This window comes from Rana temporaria, chromosome 10 (genome assembly GCF_905171775.1).
Source record: "Rana temporaria chromosome 10, aRanTem1.1, whole genome shotgun sequence".
Taxonomy (NCBI): domain Eukaryota; kingdom Metazoa; phylum Chordata; class Amphibia; order Anura; family Ranidae; genus Rana; species Rana temporaria.
Genome location: NC_053498.1, coordinates 56,341,785 through 56,364,492, shown reverse-complemented (window position 1 = coordinate 56,364,492; position 22,708 = coordinate 56,341,785). Strand labels below are relative to the sequence as shown.

The following is a 22,708-nucleotide window of genomic DNA, read 5'->3' as shown; positions in this document are numbered from 1 at the left end:
TTTTGTTTGGGAGCCACATCGCATCACCGCGCAATTGTCAGTTAAATCGGCGCAGTGCCGAATCGCAAAAAGGGGCAAGGTCCTTAACCTACATATTGGTCCGGGTCTTAAGTGGTTAATAATGAAGCCCTAGGGATGGATCACTTTTGATAAGGCCTATTTAATACATTGAATGGGTACACTCAGTACACATCCATCCTTGCATTGGCTGTAGTACAGACCCTGAAACACTTCCTGTGTGAGCCAACTACCTTCAGGATCTGGTGCGCGGGCTTATGCCCAAATTCCCCTTTCAGTAACACCCAACACATGGGCACTGCATGCAGACATCATAACCTGAATTACAAAGGAACTTGTCGCTTTTACTATACCTATTATTTGCTTGCTGACTGCTTGAATCTGCTCTCCTCCCATAGCATGGTTGGGAGTCATCCTTCTGTGAATAAAGGGGCAAGCATGTAATTGTTTTTTTAATGCCCACAATCCTAGCAACCATATGTAGCACTACCCCTGAAGGAGCTGCTGGTTTGATTTGGGTCTACACTCTGGCTATCAACCCCTGAAACTGGCTCGAACCCTCCCTTGGCACAACTGGTATTAGTAAGAATTGTGGACCCCAATAGTTGTTGGAGAGCACAATATTTTATCACACCACAGTAAATATATATAACCAAATTGTTACCTTGTGTTGCACTGACCACCCAGGATGATAGATGGACTGCACACAGATTTAACTTAACCAATGGAACTTTACTTGGTAAGCATAAAAACAAAGGAACAAAGGTAAGACAAATAGTGGACTACTTACAGGGCACTGTAAGAGTCAGGGGCGTCGTTAGGGCATGGCTTCGGGGGCTGGAGCCACGAATGGGTCCCCAAAGAGCCCAGAGTCTATGCAGCATTCCATTACATTGTTAGCCCCGAGCGTCTGGGAGTCGGGACCAATCTGATGCCGAAAGTGGCCGAGTGCCGCCAGCATCGAGTGTCGCCGAGTATGACCGAGTGCCATAGATAGCAGGCCCCGCCTTCTGGAGCCTGCAGCGCCAATGTCGGGACACAGGACGTGTGACGTCCATCCTAGGCGCTGCAGGCTCCATGGCAGGAATTACAATTCGGCCGCCGCACTACATCCCCGCTCAGGCGGGTGGCTCTTCTCTCCTCTCGTCTTCTCCTCGGCTCCTCTCTGATGACGAGTGTGTGAGACTGACTGCCAGTGCCTGCTGTGACCGCACACCAAGGCTGAGGCTGAGCTAAGGTAGGTCAGTGTGTGAAGCTGTTACTGATCTTTTTTTAAATATTACTTGTAAAAGCTCTTCATATAGGTTCACGGTGAACCTATATGAAGAGCTTTTACAAGTAATATCATTTAAAAAAAGATCACCTGTTCTGTTCACCTGTCTGTTCTTGGAAAATTCATACGTAGGTCAGGTCAGTGAGTCAGGTCAATGAGTCAGGTCAGTGAGTCAGGTCAGTGTATGTAGGTCAGGTCAGTGGGTCAGGTCAGTGTATGTGGGTCAAGTCAGTATATGCAGGACAGGTCCGTGTATGTAGGACAGGTCAGTGGGTCAGGTCAGTGTATGTAGGTCAGTGTATGTAGGTCAGGTCAGTGGGTCAGGTCAGTGTATGTAGGACATATCAGTGGGTCAGGTCAGTGTATGTAGGACATGTCAGTGGGTCAGGTCAGTGTATGTATGTAGGTCAGGTCAGTGTATGTAAGACAGGTCAGTGTATGTAGGACAGGTCAGTGTATGTAGGACAGGACAGGTCAGTGTATACAGGTCAGGTCAGTGTATGCAGGACAGGTCAGTGGGTCAGGTCAGTGTATGCAGGACAGGTCAGTGTATGCAGGTCAGTGTCTGTAGGACAGGTCAGTGGGTCAGGTCAGTGTATGCAGGTCAGGTCAGTGTATGCAGGTCAGGTCAGTGTATGCAGGACAGGTCAGTGTATGCAGGACAGGTCAGGGTATGCAGGACAGGTCAGTGTATGCAATTAATTATGAACACCTGTGTAAGTGCACAGCAAAGAGATTCCTTCAGCAAGATGTTCACACTGAAGCACCCCCTAGCCAGGCCTCACCCAGCTCTCTCAGATAAGAATGCTGTGCAGCTTAACCACTTCCATACCGGGCACTTACGCCCCTTCCTGCCCAAGCCAATTTTCAGCTTTCAGCACTGTCGCACTTTGAATGACAATTGCGCGGTCGTGCTACACTGTACCCAAACAATTTTTTTATCATTTTGTTCCCACAAATAGAGCTTTCTTTTGGTGGTATTTGATCACCTCTGCGGTTTTTATTTTTTGCGCTATAAACAAAAGAAGAGTGACAATTTAAAAAAAAAACACTATTTTTTACTTTTTTATTTAATAAATATCACATTTTTTTTTTAAAAAACTTTTTTTTCCCTCAGTTTAGGCCGATACGTATTCTTCTACATATTTTTGGTAAAAAAAATCGCAATGATCATATATTGATTGGTTTGCACAAAAGTTATAGCGTTTACAAAATAGCTGATAGATTTATGGCATTTTTATTTTATTAATTTTTTTACTAGTATTGGCGGCGATTTGCGATTTTTTTACTGTCACCGTGACATTGCGGCGAACACATCGGACACTTTTGACACGTTTTTGGCGCCATTCACATTTATACAGCGATTAATGCGATAAAAATGCACTAATTACTGTATAAATGTGACTGGCATTCAAGGGGTTAACACTAGGGGGTGAGGGAGGGGTTAATATGTATACCTGTATTGTGTTCTAACTGTGAGGAAAGGGGGGTGACTGGGGGAGGTGACCGATCTATGTCCCTATGTACAAGGGACACAGATCGGTCTCCTCTCTCCCCTGACAGGACGTGGAGCTCTGTGTTTACACACAGAGCTCCACGTCCCTGCTCTGTCGTTACCGATCGCGGGTACCTGGCGGACATCACGACCGCCAGGCACACGCATCGGCATCTCGGGGACGCGCCGGCGCGCTCGCGCGCCCCCCAGTGGCCGCAGGAATACAGGACGTCATATGACGTCCTGTTGAATATTCAGAGTCACCGTGGAGCCGTCATTTGACGATGGCCCGGTACTCTACTGGTTAATATAATCAATTGCTTAGTTAAAGAGTACGTATATAGATATCAACAGTTCACTTTACCTAACAGGCAGTCTTTAAATAATATACCCCCACTAATGTAGTTTGGTTGATCAGACCAAAACGTTAATACGATCGTTCTTAATTGTTCACACGTGTTTTAGTTGCATGCAGTGGTGCACTATGGTTGATTTCTAATCCAAAACAGGGAACAAATAACTGATGGAAGAACCAGGTAGTAAAACCACAATGGCAGGTCTAAATGACCCATCCTCCTGCAATGCAGTCAGTATGCTTGGGCAGGTGCCCGTCTCACCCAACCAAATCAGGCCTTGTCCTTCCCGATTGCTCCATCTGCAAACTCCAATTCACATTCCTTCTGCAACCGACAGTCTCCGATCCTCACACAGGTCACCGTTGCACTGGGACACAGTCCGATCACTCCGTCAGGGATCCTCTCTCTACCGATGGCGATCCGCACAGACGTGGATAGGCCTCAAATCTCTGGCTTAGATTTCCGGAGAGACACCTCACACAGGCGTCCTCCTGGGTTGAAGAGGCGGTCCAGAGAGAGCGCGCCAAACATGTCCTCCTCTTTAAATTACCTCCCCCAAACAGGCTGTGCGGGGTGCAAAGCATTCTGGGATTGCACAGTTGCTCTCTGGGTATTGTAGTCTATCCATTAATCAGGGCAATGGAGTCTTTATCTCCCCGTACTTTGTTTTCCAACATTCCTTGTTGTACCAGTGCAAAACCAAATAGTAGGTGGCTATCCAACAATTGGACACCGGAGGGAGCTTCTTATGGAAGTTTCCGGAAGTAGGGCGAGGTCTCAGAGATGCTGCCTGCGAGTCATCCAGTCTTTCCCAAGTCACTCACCCAACCCAGATAAAAAAAACTGATTTGTCTGACAGCCAAGCCTGAACAATTTTCCTACACTGACAAAAAGTCTATTCTAGCACACTAAAGGGATTTGTCAGCTTTTCTCTCTCTCCAACTTACATATCAGCTATACTATTATATTTCTAAGAAGCTCTAGTCTAAAATGTTTAACATAGGTCAGTATGCCCCAATTCTTATCGCTGTCAGTAAAGATGCCATCTGGCCAGTATTTATTTACCAGCCTGATCTGTCAATATTGGACTTGTCGCCAATGATATTCTTATAAAGTAGATAATAAGAATGGTATTATTTTGACAGCAAAGGTGGCAATTGCAGTTGTCAGGAAAATGACAACATAGATCTTAGGCCTTGTGCACACGATAGGTTAAACAGAGGACAACGGTCTGAAGGACCGTTTTCATCGGTCAAAACCGATCGTGTGTGGGCCCCATAGGTTATTTAACCATCGGTTAAAAAAAATCCAATTTGCTTTACATTTAACCGATGGATTCCTAACTGATGGGGGAAAAAAACCATCGTTAGTAGGCACAACCATCGGTTAAAAATCCATGCATGCTCAGAATCAAGTCGACGCATGCTTGGAAGCATTGAACTTCGTTTTTTTCAGCACGTCGTTGTGTTTTACGTCACCGCGTTCTGACACGATCGTTTTTTTAACCGATAAAAACGGTCCATCGGTCCGTTCTCATCGGATGGACTGATCGTGTGTACGCGGCATAAGGGTCAATTTACATGGGCTGCCGCGTTACAATTCAGTGGCTGGTGGGCAGTGCAGTATTGCAGATCACTGCAGTGTTGATAAGCAGATCTCTGTTCACTTTTTTTTAAACATACAGTATTAAAATGTCACACAGTGACCTTTTTGGAAGTTCAATTGGTCACTGCATGGTGTGAGGCAGTGGATTGCCATGCATTCCACTGTACTGAAAAAAGCAATGCAGTGGTGTGATCCCAGGCTCATAGGAGACAATGGGCCAGATTCTCAGTGGACATATGACGGCATATCTCCAGATACGCCGTCGTATCTCTGCGTTGCGCCATCGTATCTATGCGCCTGATTCTTAGAATCAGTTACGCATAGATATCTGTTAGATCCGACAGGCGTAAGTCTCTTACGCCGTCGGATCGTAACTGCATATTTACGCTGGCCGCTAGGTGGCACTTCGAGTATCACCCTATAGATTTAATTTACTAAATTGTAATGATTGTCGTTTGCGACAATGAAAGCTAAAAAATATTGATTGTTATGTTAAATAATAAAAACATTATAGTTTAGAGAAATTGAACCTTCTGCAAATTTCATACCTGCAATTTTGTTTACATATTCATGTTTATGAGCTTAAATCTATTAACTACTTCCCACCCTGCGGCCGAATATATACGGGCGCAAGGTGGCTCTCATCTGCCGGAAGCCATCCACTGGGGGGCGCGCGCCCGCAGTGTCACACAGGTAACGATGCGCGTGCCTGGCGCTTGCGATGTCCTCCAGGCACCCGCGATCGGCAGTCACAGAGCCAGGGACGTAAAGCTCTGTGTGTAAACATAGAGCTCCACGTCCTGTCAGGGAGAGGAGACCAATGGTGTGTCCCTTGTACATAGGCACAACCGTCGGTCACCTCTCCCAGTCAGTCCCCCTCCCCCACAGTAAGAATCACTCCCAGGGTACATATTTAACCCCTTGATGCCCCCTAGTGTTAACCCCTTCCCTCCCAGTCACATTTATACAGTAAGCAGTGCATTTTTATAGCACTGATCGCTGTATAAATGTGAATGGTCCCAAAAATGTGTCAAAAGTGTCCGATGTGTCCGCCGTAATATCGCAGTCGTGACAAAAATCGCAGATCGCCGCCATTACTAGTAAAAAAAATAATAATAATAAAAAAAAGTAATATTTCTATCCCCTATTTTGTAGGCGTTATAACGTTTGTGCAAACTAATCACTATACGCTTATTGTGATTTTTTTTTTTTAAGTAGAAGACTACGTATTGGACTAAACTGAATTATTTTCTTTTTTTTTCAAATGGGATATTTATTATAGCAAAAACTAAAAAATATTGTGTTTTTTTTTTCAAAATTGTCACTCTATTTTTGTTTACAGCACAAAAAATAAAAAAAACGCACAGGTGATCAAATACCACCAAAAGAAAGCTCTATTTGTGGGGAAAAAAGGACGTCAATTTTGTTTGGGAGCCACGTCCCACGACCGCGCAATTGTCATTCAAATCGTGACAGTGCCGAAAGCTGACATTTCGCCTGGGCAGGAAGGGGGTATATGTGCCCAGTAAGCAAGTGGTCAAAATGTGGTTGCTCAGTGGTTAGTACCAATGGTTTTTAGATTTGAAACCTAGGTAAATGATTGTGTTTGTGTTTCTTTTTGGGTACTCTTTGGGTTTCCTCCCAAAAACAGAAATGGAAAAGGAAAGGACTCTAATGCCGCGTACACACGACCGTTTTTAATGTCATTAAAAAAACAATGTTTTTCTCGACTTGATTCTTGTCAAGCCTGCCTTGCATACACACGATTGTGAAAAAAAAGGGGAAGTTCCATTCGGATGGCGCCACCCTTTGGGCTGCTTTTGCTGATTTTGTGTTAGTAAAAGTTTGGTGAGAGACGATTTGCGCTTTTCAGTCTTCGTGCTTTTTAGTCTGTTACAGCGTGACGAATGTGCCTTTCTTATTACAAATGCTAGTTTTACCAGAATGAGTGCTCCCGTTACATAACTTGCTTCTGAGAGTGCACGTTTTTTTTTCCCGTTTGTTAAAGCCTACACACGACCATTTTTTATAATGTGAAAAACGACGCAAAAAATTAGAGCATGTTCTAAATTTGTAATGCCCATTTTTCACGTCATAAAAAATGCTCTGGAGCCTACACACAATAGTTTTTAATGACCAATTAAAAAAATTTCATTTTTAACGTCATGAAAAAACGTTGTGTGTACGCGGCATGACTCTTAAAGATGTTATACTGTATGCTCCACTGGGGCAATGATGATGTAAATGGCTCTGTTAACTCTGCAGTAGGGATGAGCCGAACACCCCTCATTTTAAAGGCTAATATGCAAGTTATTGCCATAAAAAGTGTTTGGGGACCTGGGTCCTGCCCCAGGGGACATGTATCAATGCAACATTTTTTTTTTTAAATGTCTGTTTTTTCGGGAGCAGTGATTTTAATAATGCTTAAAGTGAAACAATAAAAGTGAAATATTCCTTTAAATTTCGTACCTGGGGGGTGTCTATAGTATGCCTGTAAAGTAGCGATTGTTTCCCGTGTTTATAACAGTCCCTGCACAAAATGACATTTCTAAAGGAAAAATAGTCATTTAAAACTACTCGCAGCTATAATGAATTGTCGGGTTCCGGCAATACAGATAAAAGTCATTGAAAAAACGTCCCCCACCCCCCCAGTCCATTACAAGGCCCTTTGGGTCTGGTATGAATATTAAGGGGACCCCGAACCCCCAAAAAAAGCGTGGGGGTCCCCCCAAATTCCATTACCAGGCCCTTCAGGTCTGGTATGGATATTAAGGGGAACCCCACACCAAAATAAAAAAAATGGCGTGGGGTTCCTTAAAAAATCCATACCAGACCCTTATCCGAGCATGCAACCTGGCAGGCCGCAGGAAAAGAGGGGGGACTAGAGAGCGCCGCCTCCGGAACCGTACCAGGCCTCATTCCCTCAATTTGGGGAGGATGTCCCCATGTTGATGGGGACAAGGGCCTCATCCCCACAACCCTTGCCCGGTGGTTGTGGGGGTCTGCGTGCGGGGGGCTTATCGGAATCTGGAAACCCCCTTTAACAAAGGGGACCCCCAGATGCCGGCCCCCCTATCTGAATTAGTAACGGGGTACATTGTACCCCTACCATTTAACCCACAAAAGTGAGAAAAAAGGGGAAAAAACACACACACACAAAGTTGGGATAGTTCCTTTAATAAAAAAAACACACACAAAGTTGGAACAAGTCCATTAATAAAGAAAAAAAAATTGCAGCGCCGTAATCATTCTGCGAGTCCGACCCACCGCTACGAACGATACCGCCTCCATAGGCAGCTCCCGGCCGAATGACGCGCGACCTGTCTGACAGCTGTTTTTTAACTGAGGGCGGGGCCACCCGTCATGTGGATGGGTGACCCTGCCCCCTCTGACGCAGCGGGGTTTCCCGTGATGCGTCAGAGGGGGCAGCGTCACCCGTGACACCACGGGGACCCACCGGAAACCCCCTTGCATCAGAGGGGGCAGGGTCACGCATTTTTTATTTATGTTTTGGTTCGGGGTACCCCTTAATATTCATACCAGACCCAAAGGGCCTGGTAATGGACTGGGGGAGGGGGAACCCATGTAATTTTTTTTTCAATGACTTTTATCTGTATTGCCGGGACCCGACAATTCATTATAGCCGTGAGCAGTTTTAAATGACTTTTTTCCTTTAGAAATGTAATTTTGTGCAGGGATAGTTATAAACACAGGAAACATGCGCTACTTTACAGGCATACTATAGACACCCCCTGGGTACGAAATTTAAAGGAATATTTCACTTTTATTGTTTCACTTTAAGCATTATTAAAATCACTGCTCCCGAAAAAACTGAAGTTTTTAAAAGAAAATTGCATTGATACATGACCCCTGGGGCAGGACCCGGGCCCCCAAACACTTTATATGACAATAACTTGCATATTAACTTTTAAAATTAGCACTTTTGATTTCTCCCACAGACTTTTAAAGGGTGGGTCGCGGCTGGCGAACAGCCAATGTTCAAGTTCGAGCCGAACATAAAGCTTATCCCTATTCTGCAGTGTTGTGGATTACCTTAGCAATACATACTGTAGATAAATGCAATGTATAAGTACATAACTGTTATTTTTTTTTCTTCCATTTTACTTTACTATAGAATATGAAACGGCTATATGAAATGCGACCTGAGCTGTCACATTGTGTAATATTTATTGTTCTACTGCCCTGCTTCACAGAGAAGACCAATGCATTTGACTTTCTGCAGCTTTTACAACGGTCAAAGTACACTGAAGCGAACAGCATCAGCAAACCGGATGGACTTAATTCCCCTTCTATATTACCAAAAATCTGCAATTCAAATCTAAAAGTCGATAAAAACTCTTCTTTACAGCAGAACAGTACAGACAAACCTTGCTGCTTTAATTTGGATGCTTCTCAAAAACTGCCCAATGATTGCCTCAACATAACTGAAGACATCAGTTCAAACCAGACAATACAAGCTGACATTCTAAATGACGATGATAAGACAACAAACATATCATCTTTTTCTAACCTCACCTCTTCTGGAAATCTTCCTAGTATAGACATGGATAATGCAACCCACTACATAATATGGAATCATTTCATCAACTTCACAAACTTTGTTGTTTATCATAAATATATGAGAGAAGATGGTCAGGAAAAAGGTTAGTTATACTTTTTTTTTGGCAGACCTAGAATGGTCAATAACAGAAAGCCCTTCTCAAAAATGAAAGTTTGGTGGTGGTGGGGGGGGGGGGGGGTTCTGCCCGTAAGAGCATATGCCTGTAAACTCCTGAATAAGCCATGGACACATTGGCTAACATGGAGGGGAATTTCCATGCAGAAAAATGAGAGCTCAAAAGCCTGTAGGAGTAGCTTTTTTGAGCCGCAGTGTTCATGAGCCCTAATGCCGCGTACAGACGGTCGTTTTATGTGATGTAAAAAAAACACGTTTTTAAAAACGTCAATTTAATTGACCGTGTGTGGGAGAAAACTTTGTTTTATGTCTTCTGAAAAACGACCAAAATAAATTGAAGCATGCTTCAATTTTATATGTCGTTTTTCAAAACGTCGTTTTTTACTTCACAGAAATTGACCGTGTGTAGCAAAAAACGACGTTTAAAACAACGTTTTTACACCCGCGCATGCCCAGAAGCTAGTTATGAAGCGAGCTTCAATGGAAAAAAGTGGTGAAACGTAACCTCGCTTTGCTAGAGCATTGTGAAAAAAACGATGGTGTGTAGGCAACTTCGTCTTTGAAAATGATGTTTCAAAAACGTCGTCTTATTTCATGATTTAAAACGTCGTTTTTTTTCATCACAAAAAACGACCGTCTGTACGCGGCATAAGGCTGCGTTCACATCTCTGCGTTTTGAATCACATTTTGTCACGATTCCGCCTGTGATTTCAAAGTGCTGAGGTGTGAATGACAAATCGCAGAAAACACAATTTAGATGCCATTCATTTGAATGGTACCTAAAATTGCGGTGCGATTCTGGCACGATAGCTCGTGCTGCAATCGCAGCTATCCGAGTTGCCCAAAGGTAGTTCCTGACATTTTTTTGGTCGACAAGTTTCACGCAATGCGAGTTGCCGCAAGTGCAAAGTGATTTATCATGTGACATTCGTGGCAGAACCGCACCACAATTATTAGAATAGCACCTCAAGTGTGCTTTCTGCAATTTGTTATTCACACCTCGGCACTTTGAAATTGCAGGCAGAATCACAGGAAATCTGCCCGCGATTCAAAACGTTGAAATGTGAATGCAGAAAGGGTTCATGCACACTGCAGCTCAAAGAAGCTCAAAGAAGTTGGTCCTACAGGCATTTGAGCTTTTTTGAGCTTTTATTTTTCTCTGCCTAGAAGCTCCCCTCCATGTTAGCCAATGTGTCCATGCACACTATAGGCATTTTCAGGAATTTAAAGGCATTACAGGCAGAAAAAAAACTAAGCTCATAAGCCTATAAACTCATGAAAACGCTTATAGTGTGCATGGACACATTGGTTAACATGAAGGCACGGCCATTGCAAGGATTTTTGTCTACTTAGACGAATGGGCATTTTTCCGACCATCCGAGCCACCATCCCCACCATCCTCCCGCCACACTCCTCCCCACCGTCCTCCCACCGCCCCCTCCACAATGGTAGTCCTGGAGCCATTTTTTTTATTATTTTGTTTACATGTTTAAACCACTTCCATACCAGTGTATAGTCAAATGATGCCTGCAGGAACACTCTCCCATCCTGGAGGGGCTTCTTATGATATCATCTATGTCCTCTGCTTTTTGTAGCTACGGCGGGCCCCTGGGGACACAGCCCATGCCCGATCAGGGTAAAGAGACAGTAAAATTGTCTCTTTACCACGTGTCCAATCACAGACGGTCACAAATGAACCAGTGAACAAACCATAGGCAACTGCCTGTTACCAGTTCTCCTCCTCAAAAATCGATCCAGTGTGAGGAGGTGATCGTGGGAATAGTGAGTTACAGATTACTTCTGTGAGTTCATCGGAGAACCTGTCATCCCATCTGAGTACATGTCTATAAGCTTATCCCGTCTGAGTACCATTCATCCCGTCTGAGTACCATTCATCCCGTCTGAGTAACTGTCACCTCGTTAGAGTACCTGTCATCCCATCAGGATTATCTGATTATACCGATGAGAGCAGCAGGGAGCTCTCACCGCCCAGTTAAAGTTTTGATTCCAGTTCCGATTCTAGTGCATCGTGGACTAAACAAATATTTTTGCCCGTCAATTTATAGAAAACAACCCCAACTCAAGCCATGCCCGCCCTTTCGAATGGAGACCCCTAACAGTGGAGGAGCTTAGATTGTTTTTAGGCATTTTAATTAATATGGAGCTTACAAAAAAATTAAGTGCATGCATATTGGTCTACCAACCCCATCCACCACATGCTAACTATGTCAGCTGTCATGTCCAGGTCCCTTTATGATATGATAATGTGCTTCCTGCATTTCAGTGATAACTCGCAGTGCCCCGCCCCCTCTCCCAATTCATCCCGACTTTGATAAATTATATAAAATTTGCCCCGTAATTGATTTTTTTCTGTAAGAGGTTTGCCAAACTTTATATCCCTGACCAGAACATCTCTGTAGACGAATCCCTGGTCCATTTTACAGGCTGGCTGGGATTCAAGAAGTACATTCCCAGTAAGAGGGCCAGGTATGGATTGAAGCTCAACAAGCTCTGTAAAAGCTCCACTGGATATGTGCATGCCTGTCGTGTGTGCAAAGGCAAAGACTCCCAGCTCCAGCCCCCCATGAATAAGCAGGATAATTGTTGGCATTCCCACTCTTCCAAAAGGGGTATCACATTTACATGGACAACTACTATATTAATTTGCCCCTTTTCTGCCACCTATACCTGAAGAAAACTTTGGCCTGTGGTACAGCAAGAAAAAACAGGAAGGGCTTCCCACACCATCTAATCACCACAAGGCTACAAAGGGGGGATAACAACAAAGCCCGTAGAAATGCCCAGGGAAAAACCAAGCCTACTTACCGACCAGCTCGCAGAACAGCCAATTAACCTGTCTAACAGTATGCGTTAAAAACAGGGGTTTTGTCCGCACGCATTTGCAAACGCATGCATGAGCCACAGAGCAGCGCCAAGGCACCCTGTAATCTGTGGTCCTAACACTAAACAATGAGCGTCCCCACAGTGGAGGCACATGCATTCTACAAAGGGGGGGGGGGGTTGGAAAGCCTGAGGAACGAGGAAGTGTTGGCCGTGAAGTGGAGGGATAGGAAAGATGTATACCGGAGCCGTCGGCAGCGGCAGAGGTGATCGGGTCCTTCCTCCCAGGGCCGGCGCTAGGCATAGGCAAGTCAGGCGGCTGCCTAGAGAGCCAGGGAAGGGGAGGCGGCAAAATCCTGATCCCCAGCCACTCGCTGGGGATTCGGACCATTAAAATAACTCCCGGACCGGTGTTTTTAAAAACCATGCCTAATTGGCGCCAGCCGCTAGGCTATTGGGCGGTTGCGCCTGTGGAGACACTCACATCACCTTCACCACTCTATTGCACTTGCCAGCCCGTAGCAGCGGTAGTGAGATGAGGGGAGAGAGCATGGACAGCAGCTGGCAGTGGCCGGAAGTGCTGCATGATGGTAGAAAGTAGAAACGGTGGGTGAGATGGTGGCTGAAGGCTGAAGCCCTACATGCAAGTCCTGGCTTGCCGCCGCAATGTCCGATCCCCCGCCTCCACCCTCCTCCAGGTCGCTTGGGGATGTGTTGTGACCTGTGAGAAGAGGATGGATGAGCAGCAGCGCAGTTCTCCTTCAGAAAAGCCTTAGTGGATGCACAGGTAGGAGGACGCTCAGTCAGTCAGTAAGTCACAAGAAATAAAAAAAATTACTCTGCTGTCATGTTTACAGTGCACTGTGTACAGAGGGGAAACTGGTTTGTGTGTGGGGGGGGGGGGCAGATGTGTGTGTGTGTGTGTGGGGGGGGACAGATGTGTGTGTGTGTGGGGGGGCACAGATGTGTGTGTGGGGGGGGGGACAGGTGTGTGTGTGGGGGGGCAGATGTGTGTGTGGGGGGGGGGGACAGATGTGTGTGTGGGGGGGGGACAGATGTGTGTGTGGGGGGGGGACAGATGTGTGTGTGGGGGGGGGACAGATGTGTGTGTGTGTGGGGGGGGGGCAGATGTGTGTGTGTGTGTGGGGGGGGGACAGATGTGTGTGTAGGGGGGGACAGATGTGTGTGGGGGGGACAGATGTGTGTGTGTGTGGGGGGGGCAGATGTGTGTGTGTGTGTGTGGGGGGGGGCAGATGTGTGTGTGTGTGTGGGGGGGGGACAGATGTGTGTGTGTGTGGGGGGGGCAGATGTGTGTGTGTGTGGGGGGGGGGCAGATGTGTGTGTGTGGGGGCGGGACAGATGTGTGTGTGTGTGTGTGTGGGGGGGGGGACAGATGTGTGTGTGTGTGGGGGGGACAGATGTGTGGGGGGGGGACAGGTGTGTGTGTGGGCGGGGGGGACGACAGATGTGTGTGTGTGGGGGGGACAGATGTGTGTGTGTAGGGGGGGGACAGATGTGTGTGGGGGGGACAGATGTGTGTGTGTGTGGGGGGGGCAGATGTGTGTGTGTGTGTGGGGGGGGGGCAGATGTGTGTGTGTGTGTGTGGGGGGGGGACAGATGTGTGTGTGTGGGGGGGGACAGATGTGTGGGGGGGGGGGGGACAGGTGTGTGTGTGGGCGGGGGGGACGACAGATGTGTGTGTGTGTGTGGGGGGGACAGATGTGTGTGTGTGGGGGGGGGGACAGATGTGTGTGTGTGGGGGGACAGATGTGTGTGTGTGTGTGTGTGGGGGGACAGATGTGTGGGGGGGGGGACAGGTGTGTGTGTGGGCGGGGGGGACGACAGATGTGTGTGTGTGTGTGGGGGGGACAGATGTGTGTGTGTGTGTGGGGGGGGGACAGATGTGTGTGTGTGGGGGGACAGATGTGTGTGTGTGTGTGGGGGGGGGACAGATGTGTGTGTGTGTGGGGGGGGACAGATGTGTGTGTGTGGGGGGACAGATGTGTGTGTGGGGGGGGGGACAGATGTGTGTGTGTGTTAGGGGGGGTTACAGAGAGGAACTGATTGGGTGGGGGAAGGAACAGATGTGCAGGGGGTACATATAGGAACTGTGTGTGTGTGTGTGGGGGGGGGGGGTTTAAGGGGAAGAAAGGTGGGGGGTGCAGAGGGGAACATGTGTTCAGGGGGGGGGGGGCGCCAACATGAGGCTTCGCCTAGGGTGTCAAAAATCCTTGCACCAGCCCTGCTTCCTCCTGTATGGCTGGGATACGAGTGAGAGCAAGATGGCCCCCACCCGTCTCCATAGCATAGCAGGGCAGAAGCGACGTCAAAACGTCACTTCCACCCATGCATCTTAAAGGCACGTTTTCCTGTTGTAATTTTTTCAAATGACAATTTTTTATTTTTTATTTTTTTATTGCATTTTAGTCTAAATATGAGATCTGAGGTCTTTTTGACCCCAGATTTCATATTTAAGGTGACCTATCATGCTTTTTTCTATTACAAGGGATGTTTACATTCCTTGTAATAGGAATAAAAGTGACCCTTTTTTTTTAAATGGTGTAAAAATTAGTAAGATAAAATAAATAAGAAAATGAAAAAGAAAAAATCTCGACGAGCTTGTGCGCAGAAGCGAATGCATACGTGAGTAGCGCCCGCATATGAAGACGGTGTTCAAACCACACAAGTGAGATATCGCCGCGATCATTAGAGCGAGAGCAAAAATTCTAGACCTCCTCTGTAACTCAAAAGATGCAACCAGGCGCAATTTTGAAGCGTGACATGTTGGGTATCACTTTACTCGGCGTAACATTATCTTTCACAATATAAAAAAAAATTAGGCTAACTTTACTGTTGTCTTATTTGTAATTAAAAAAAGTGAATTTTTTCCCCAAAAAAGCCGTCGCATTTTCTAACGTCGTCTGTAGTCGGCTTTTTCCGGCGTATAGTTAAAGCTGGTATTTTGCGGCGTACAGATAGAATTGCCATGTTAAGTATGGCCGTCGTTCCCGCGCCGAAATTTGAATATTTTTTTTTGCGTAAGTCATCCGTGAATAGGGATGGACGTAATTCCTGTCTAAGTTAAAAAAATGACGTCGTTGTGACGTCATTTAGCGCAATGCACGGCGGGAAATTTAGGAACGACGCATGCGCTTCATTTAAATGAAACCCGCCCCCAACCCGCCCGATTTGAAATACACCGCCAAAAATACACTACGCCGCCGTAACTTACGTCGCAAACTCGCTGAGGATTCGAAAATGCGCCAGGTAAGGTACGGCAGCGTACTGTATCTCTGATACGCTGCACCAATGTATTTCTTTCTGGATCTGGCCCATTGTCACTGGCCTGATCTATCAACAAAGTGAACTGACCCTGGCTTGTTTATCAACTATGCCTCTGCTTGCCATCTAAATTGTGTATCCGCCATGTTTCTGGCAGGGCCACCCGTCACGTGACCCCGCACCCTCTGACGTACCCTCTGCTACGTCACTGGGGAAGCCCAGGAAGAGGGAAGCCGGGGCTTACCCAGTGACGTAGCAGAGGGTACGTCAGAGGGTGCGGGGTCATGTGACGGGTGGCCCTGCCTCCTCTATATAAGTAATGTCACAGCTCCAGCGCGTCATTCGCTGGGCTGTGTCCAGCGATGAGAGGAGGTCGGCGATGCTGCACTCCGGATGAATGGATCTTCTCATCACTGGAGCGGAGATCACCCATCGCAGGATCTTCTCATCGCTGGAGATCACCCGCAGCCATCGCAGGATCAGGACAACGTTGAAGCAGGAAGCCGGGAACGAGTGGATTATCACCGCTGGAGTTTTTCTCTCTTTTTTTTTTTATTAATAAAGGACTTTATTATACGGTGTGTGTGTGTTTTTTTTTTACAATACTTTACACTTCCTTCGTGAAATGGTAGAGGTACAGTGTACCCCATTACCATTTCACACAGGGGGGGGTCAGGATCTGGGGGTCCCCTTTGTTAAAGGGGTCTTCCAGATTCTGATAAGCCTCCCGCCCGCATACCCCCACAACCACCGGGCAAGGGTTGTGGGGATGTGACCCTTGTCCCCATCAACATGGGGACATCCTCCCCATGTTGAGGGCATGTGGCCTGGTGCGGTTCAGGAGAGGGGGGCCACACTCTGTCCCCCCCTCTTTTCTGCGGCCGGCCAGGTCAACGTGCTCGGATAACGGGTCTGGTTATGGATATTTAGGGGGAACCGCACGTCATTTTTGTTTTAAATTGACGGCGGGGTTCCCCTTAATATCCATACCAGACCTGAAGGGTCTGGTTATGGATATTTAGGGGGAACCGCACGTCATTTTTTTTTTAAATTGACTACAACGGGGTTCAGAGTTCGGGTTCGGGCTCGGGTTCCCGAACCCGAACTTTTTTTTCTAAGTTCGGGTTCGGACCCAAACCCGAACATCCAGGTGTCCGCTCAACTCTATTTATAACCAATCTTTGTTTCACTAAAAAAAAAATTGTACTTAACAACAAACCTACAGTCCCAGTCTTGTTTGCACTGCCTGTATACTACTGTTCAGAGTATATAGGGCCTGGGGGCACCACGCCTTTCCTTTTTTTAATTTGGGTGTGGGGTTCCCCTTAATATCCATACAAGACCCAAAGGGGCTGGTAATGGCCTGGGGGGGGGGGGGGGGACCCATGCCATTTTTCTCAATGATTTTCATCCATATTGCCGGGACCAGACATTACATTAAAGCCGCAAGCAGTTTTAAATTACTTTTTTTCCTATAGAAATTTCATTTTGTGCAGGGACAGTTCTAAACACGGGAAACACGTGCCACTTCACAGGCATACTATAGACACCCAGCAGGTACGATATTTAAAAGGAATATTTCTCTTTCTTTTTCACTTTAAGCATCATTAACCCCTTAACACCCGCCGCACGACTATTTACGTCCACACAATGGCACGGACAGGCAGAAGGACGTATATATACGTCCTTGCCTTCTAGCGGGTGGGGGGGTCCGATCGGCGCCCCCCCCCCGCTGCGTGCGGCGGGCAGATTCCCTCGGGGAGCGATCCGGGACGACGGCGCGGCTATTCGTTTATAGCCGCTCCGTCACGATCGCTCCCCGGAGCTGAAGAACGGGGAGAGCCGTATGTAAACACGGCTTCCCCGTGCTTCACTGTGGCGGCGCATCGATCGTGTCATCCCCTTTATAGGGGAGACATAATCGATGACGTCAGACCTACAGCCACACCCCCTACTGTTGTAAACACACACTAGGTGAAGCCTAACACGTTCAGTGCCCCCCTGTGGTTAACTCCCAAACTGCAACTGTCATTTTCACAATAAAGAATGCAATTTAAATGCATTTTTTGCTGTGAAAATTACAATGGTCCCAAAAATGTGTCAAAATTGTCCGAAGTGTCTGCCATAATGTCGCAGTCACGAAAAAAATCGTTGATCGCCGCCATTAGTAGTAAAAAAAATAAAATAATAAAAATATCCCCTATTTTGTAAACGCTATAAATTTTGCGCAAACCAATCGATAAACGCTTATTGAGATTTTTTTTACCAAAAATAGGTAGAAGAATACGTATCGGCCTAAACTGAGGACATTTTTTTTTTATATATATATATGTTTTTGGGGGATATTTATTACAGCAAAAAGTAAAAAATATTGTATTTTTTTCAAAATTGTCGCTCTATTTTTGTTTATAGCGCAAAAAATAAAAACCGCAGAGGTGATTAAATACCACCAAAAGAAAGCTCTATTTGTGGGGAAAAAAGGACGTCAATTTTGTTTGGGAGCCACGTCGCACGAGCGCGCAATTGTCTGTTAAAGCGACGCAGTGCCGAATTGTAAAAACGCCTTTGGGCATTTAGCAGCATATTGGTCCGGGGCTTAAGTGGTTAAAATCACTGCTCCCGAAAAAAACGTTTGTTTTTAAAACTTTTTTTGCATTGATACTTGTGGCAGGACCCGGGTCCCCAGACCCTTTTTAGGACAATAATTTGCATATTAGCCTTTAAAATTAGCACTTTTGATTTTGAACGTTCGAGTCCCATAGACTTTATTGGGGTTCTAAAGTTCGTGCAAACCTTGGGTCTGTTTGCAGGTTCTGGTGCGAACCGAAACGGGGGATGTTCGGGTCATCCCTATTGGGGGGTTGGCACTGCCAGTAAAGTCTCTCTGTCCATCCAAGGTTTCAAGAGATTAACGTGATATATTTGCTCTGGTTTCCCTTTCCCTGGCTGGTAAACTTTGTAGTTTACTTCCCCTATGTTATACATAATTTCAAAGGGACCTTGCCACTTTGCTAGGATTTTACTCTCAACTGTGGGGACTTGTTCTAGCACTCTATCCCCAGGGTTGAAGGTCCAGGTCTTGGCACCCCGATTATAAACCCTTCTCTTGTCATGCTTGGTTTTCTCCATATGTTCACGTACACGTGGCATGGCAGCCATGATTCTATCTTGCATCAGTGAGATATGCTCGATGATGCTCCTATAAGGCGTGGTCTCTCCCTCACCCATGAAATACTGGAGAGGTAAATAAAGTGTTGAAAAAATCCCTGGTATTTTTTGCAGTACAGCAAACTCTACATGGGACTGTGCATTTGAAAAGGAAAACAAAAAATGGTCAGCTTTGCTGGGAGGTAAGAAATCATACAAACACATACTGGGTCATAGAGTGAAATGGACACCATAGTTATTGTACATAGTTAGTCAGGTTGAAAAAAGACAAAAAAGTCCATCCAGTTCAACCATGAAATCAATAAATAAATAAATAAAATAAAAAATATTGTACAATCCAATATACCCAATTCTATACCCACAGTTGATCCAGAGGAAAACAAAAAACCCCAGCAGAGCGCAATCCAATTTGCTACAGCAGGGGAAAAAATTCCTTCCTCAACCCCTGAGCGGCAATCAGATTTTCTCTGGATCAACTTTACCTATAAATGTTAGTACCAAGTTATATTATATATGTAGCACTACCCCCGGAGGAGCAGCTGGTTTGTTTTGGGTGGCACATTTACCTCGTGGATTTCCGAATTCCTAGGGGTGTATGGTGCATATAGCAGTAGTAATGGAATGTCCACAAAAGGTGTCTTTTCTGTGCTCTTTATTAACCAGCCAAGTAAAAACAATAAACTTGTTGTGAAAGTATAGAGTTGAAGAAAAAAGGAGAACAGCAGATTCAGGTGTAGTATTTGGAAACAGTCCTGCTCCCATGTGTAACACTTTCTGCGCCACTCCTGCCTGAATGGGCTTAGCGTGCCCGGACAGGCTTCTCTCACTGACCTGGCAGCCGGAGTATCACTCAAACCTTTTTGGGAAAAGTCTCTGCCACAGACCCTCCTGGAATGGACTCAAGGAGGAACCTCTGCCACAGGCCCTCGCTGATTGCAATTACAGAGACAATCCTCCTTGAAAGAATGACGCCTGGATCTCCTTCAAATAGTCGCTCAGGTACCCACTGACAGGTGATCAATCCTTCAGTGTCCGGCTACCTTGATCCCCTGTGGTTTGTCAAAATACTTTTGGATCGCCAGCCTCTCATTGGTTCTCCTCAGGTGGACTCCCCACCGAACAGCTTTACCATTTGGGATCTTCAAGAGTGGGAGCCCAGTCGATCACTGGGCCCCTGCCGCTGCTCAAATGTTCCGGACCAACATGGTCCCGGAAACAGGAACACCACGTGGCATGCACGCCCCAGCCAGGTAGGCCATAACGCCGGGGCGCCGTGATGTGGCCACCCTAAAGGTGGGTGCCACACTGGAAGAAGACCCAGACTCAATGGCGTCTGTCCCATAAATACTCTCTCCAAGCATGCCCAGCGAGGAAACTCCCTCCTGATTGGCTGCTGGGAAAGAGCACCCAAGTCCCTACTCCACTGCTGCCACCTATCGTCCTGGGGTGGAACAACACCCCAGCAACAACAGAATGAGCCCACAGCACAGCCAGGCTGAGACAGAGACCCTGTTTTGAACATAGTAATTTGGTGGTCTATTAACCACTTAAGGACCCCCTACCGACGATATACGTTGGCAGAATGGCACGGCTGGGCACAGTCTCTTTAAGCCCAGCCGTGGGGTAGCGAGCGTGACCTGGTCCGAAGCTCTGTGACCGTGCCCGCGGACCGGATCGCCACCGGTGTCCCGCGATCGGTCACCGGAGCTGAAGAACGGGAGAGGTGTGTGTAAACACACCTTCCCCGTACTTCATTGTGGTAGTGTCAGCGATCGTCTGTTCCCTGATATAGGGAAAGACGATCACTGATGTCACACGTCCAGCCCCGCCCCCCTAAAGTTAGAAACACATATGAGGTCACACTTAAAAAAAAAAAAAATTATATATTTTTGGGGGATATTTGTTATAGAAAAAAGTAAAAAATATAGAATTTTATTCAAAATTGTCGCTCTATTTTTGTTTATAGCGCAAAAAATAAAAACCGCAGAGGTGATCAAATACCACCAAACGAAAGCTCTATTTGTGGGAAAAAAAGGACGCCAATTTTGTTTGAGAGCCACGTGTACCCCATTACCATTTCACACAGGGGGGGGGGCAGGATCTTGGGGTCCCCTTTGTTAAAGGGGTCTTCCAGATTTTGATAAGCCTCCCGCCCGCATACCCCCATAACCACCGGGCAAGGGTTGTGGGGATGAGACCCTTGTCCCCATCAACATGGGGACATCCTCCCCATGTTTAGGGCATGTGGCCTGGTGCGGTTCAGGAGAGGGGGGGGCCGCACTCTGTCCCCCCCTCTTTTCTGCGGCCGGCCAGGTCAACGTGCTCGGATAACGGGTCTGGTTATGGATTTTTAGGGGGAACCGCACGTCATTTTTGTTTTAAATTGACGGCGGGGTTTCCCTTAATATCCATACCAGACCTGAAGGGTCTGGTTATGGATATTTAGGGGGAACCGCACGTCATTTTTTTTTAAATTGACGGCGGGGTTCCCCTTAATATCCATACCAGACCTAAAGGGTCTGGTTATTGAATTTGCGGGCACCTCCGCGCATTTTTTTTTCTAAAAGTCCGTGTCCCATTGACTACAATGGGGTTCGGAGTTCGGGTTCGTGTTCCCGAACCCAAACTTTTTTTTTTAAGTTCGAGTAATGCCGCGTACACACCATCACTTTATGTGATGAAAAAAAACCGACGTTTTTAAAAACGTCACTTTAAATGACCGTGTGTGAGGGAAAACGTTGTTTTATGTCTTGTGAAAAACGACAAAAAAAAAATTGAAGCATGCTTCAATTTTATGTGTCGTTTTTCAAAATGTCGTTTTTTACTTCACAGAAATTGACCGTGTGTAGCAAAAAACGACGTTTAAAACAACGTTTTTACACCCGCGCATGCCCAGAAGCTAGTTATGAAGCGAGCTTCAATGAAAAAAAGTAGTGAACGTAACCTCGCTTTGCTAGAGCATTGTGAAAAAAACGATGGTGTGTAGGCAACTTCGTCTTTGAAAATTGAAGTTTCAAAAACGTTGTTTTTTACTTCACAGAAAATGATTTTTTTTTTCATCACATAAAGTGATGGTGTGTACGCGGCATAAGAATCATTAACCACTACTCTCTGAATTCTGTCTTTTAGCCAGTTTTCTATCCATTTACAAACTGATATATCCAATCCTGTAGACCTTACCTTACACATGAGCCGTGCGTGCGGAACTGTATCGAACGCTTTTGTAAAATCCAAGTATATCACGTCCACAGCCACGCCTCTGTCCAGGGTTTTACTTACCTCTTCATAAACAGAAATCAGGTTTGTCTGACAACTTCTGTATTTCATGAATCCATGCTGTCTGCTGCTTAAAGGGGAGTTCCAGCCAATATTTATGGTTATTAAAAGTCAGCAGCTACAAAAAGTGTAGCTGCTGGCTTTTAATAAACAGACACTTACCTGCTCCAGCGTTCCAGCGACGTGCCGGCCGGGGCTCCGCTCCTCTCCCCCCCTCCCTGGCCGGCGTCTTCATTGTCACTGTGGGCACCCGGCCGTGACAGCTTTCGGCTTCACGGCCGGGCACCCACTGCGCATGAGCGCGCGGCGCTGCGCTGTTTGATTGGACAGGCGATCGCCTAGGACCTGTCACGTGTCCTAGGCGATCGCCTACAGGGAGAGGCTGCCAAAAGGCGATTAAGCTTAATCGCCTTTGCAGCCCCTCGGCGGAAGGAGGAAGTGGGACAGGAAGTCCCCTTCTCCTGAAGCCCCCACTCCCCCCCCCCAAAAAAAAATTACTTGCCAAATGTGGCATGTAAGGGGGTGAGGAGTGGGATAAGCGGAAGTTCCATTTTTGGGTGGAACTCCGCTTTAAATAGTTTTTTTCCAGCAAGAACTCATCTATGTGGTCTTTTATTAATCTCTCCAGTATCTTCTCAACTATAGAAGTTAAACTAACAGGTCTATAGTTACTTGGTAAAGACTTTTTTCCCTTTTTT

At 46.4% G+C, this 22,708-nt stretch overlaps 1 protein-coding gene across 1 annotated transcript in view; it reads left to right on the top strand.

Annotated features, from left to right (window-relative positions):
* The window catches only part of GFY (golgi associated olfactory signaling regulator), a 77,588-nt gene that overhangs the window by 44,758 nt on the left and 10,122 nt on the right, over positions 1-22,708 (top strand). Inside the window, exon 2 of the mRNA XM_040327639.1 lies at positions 8,883-9,411. Coding sequence (XP_040183573.1) covers positions 8,883-9,411 — 529 coding nt within the window. The remainder of the gene's footprint in view (positions 1-8,882; positions 9,412-22,708) is intronic.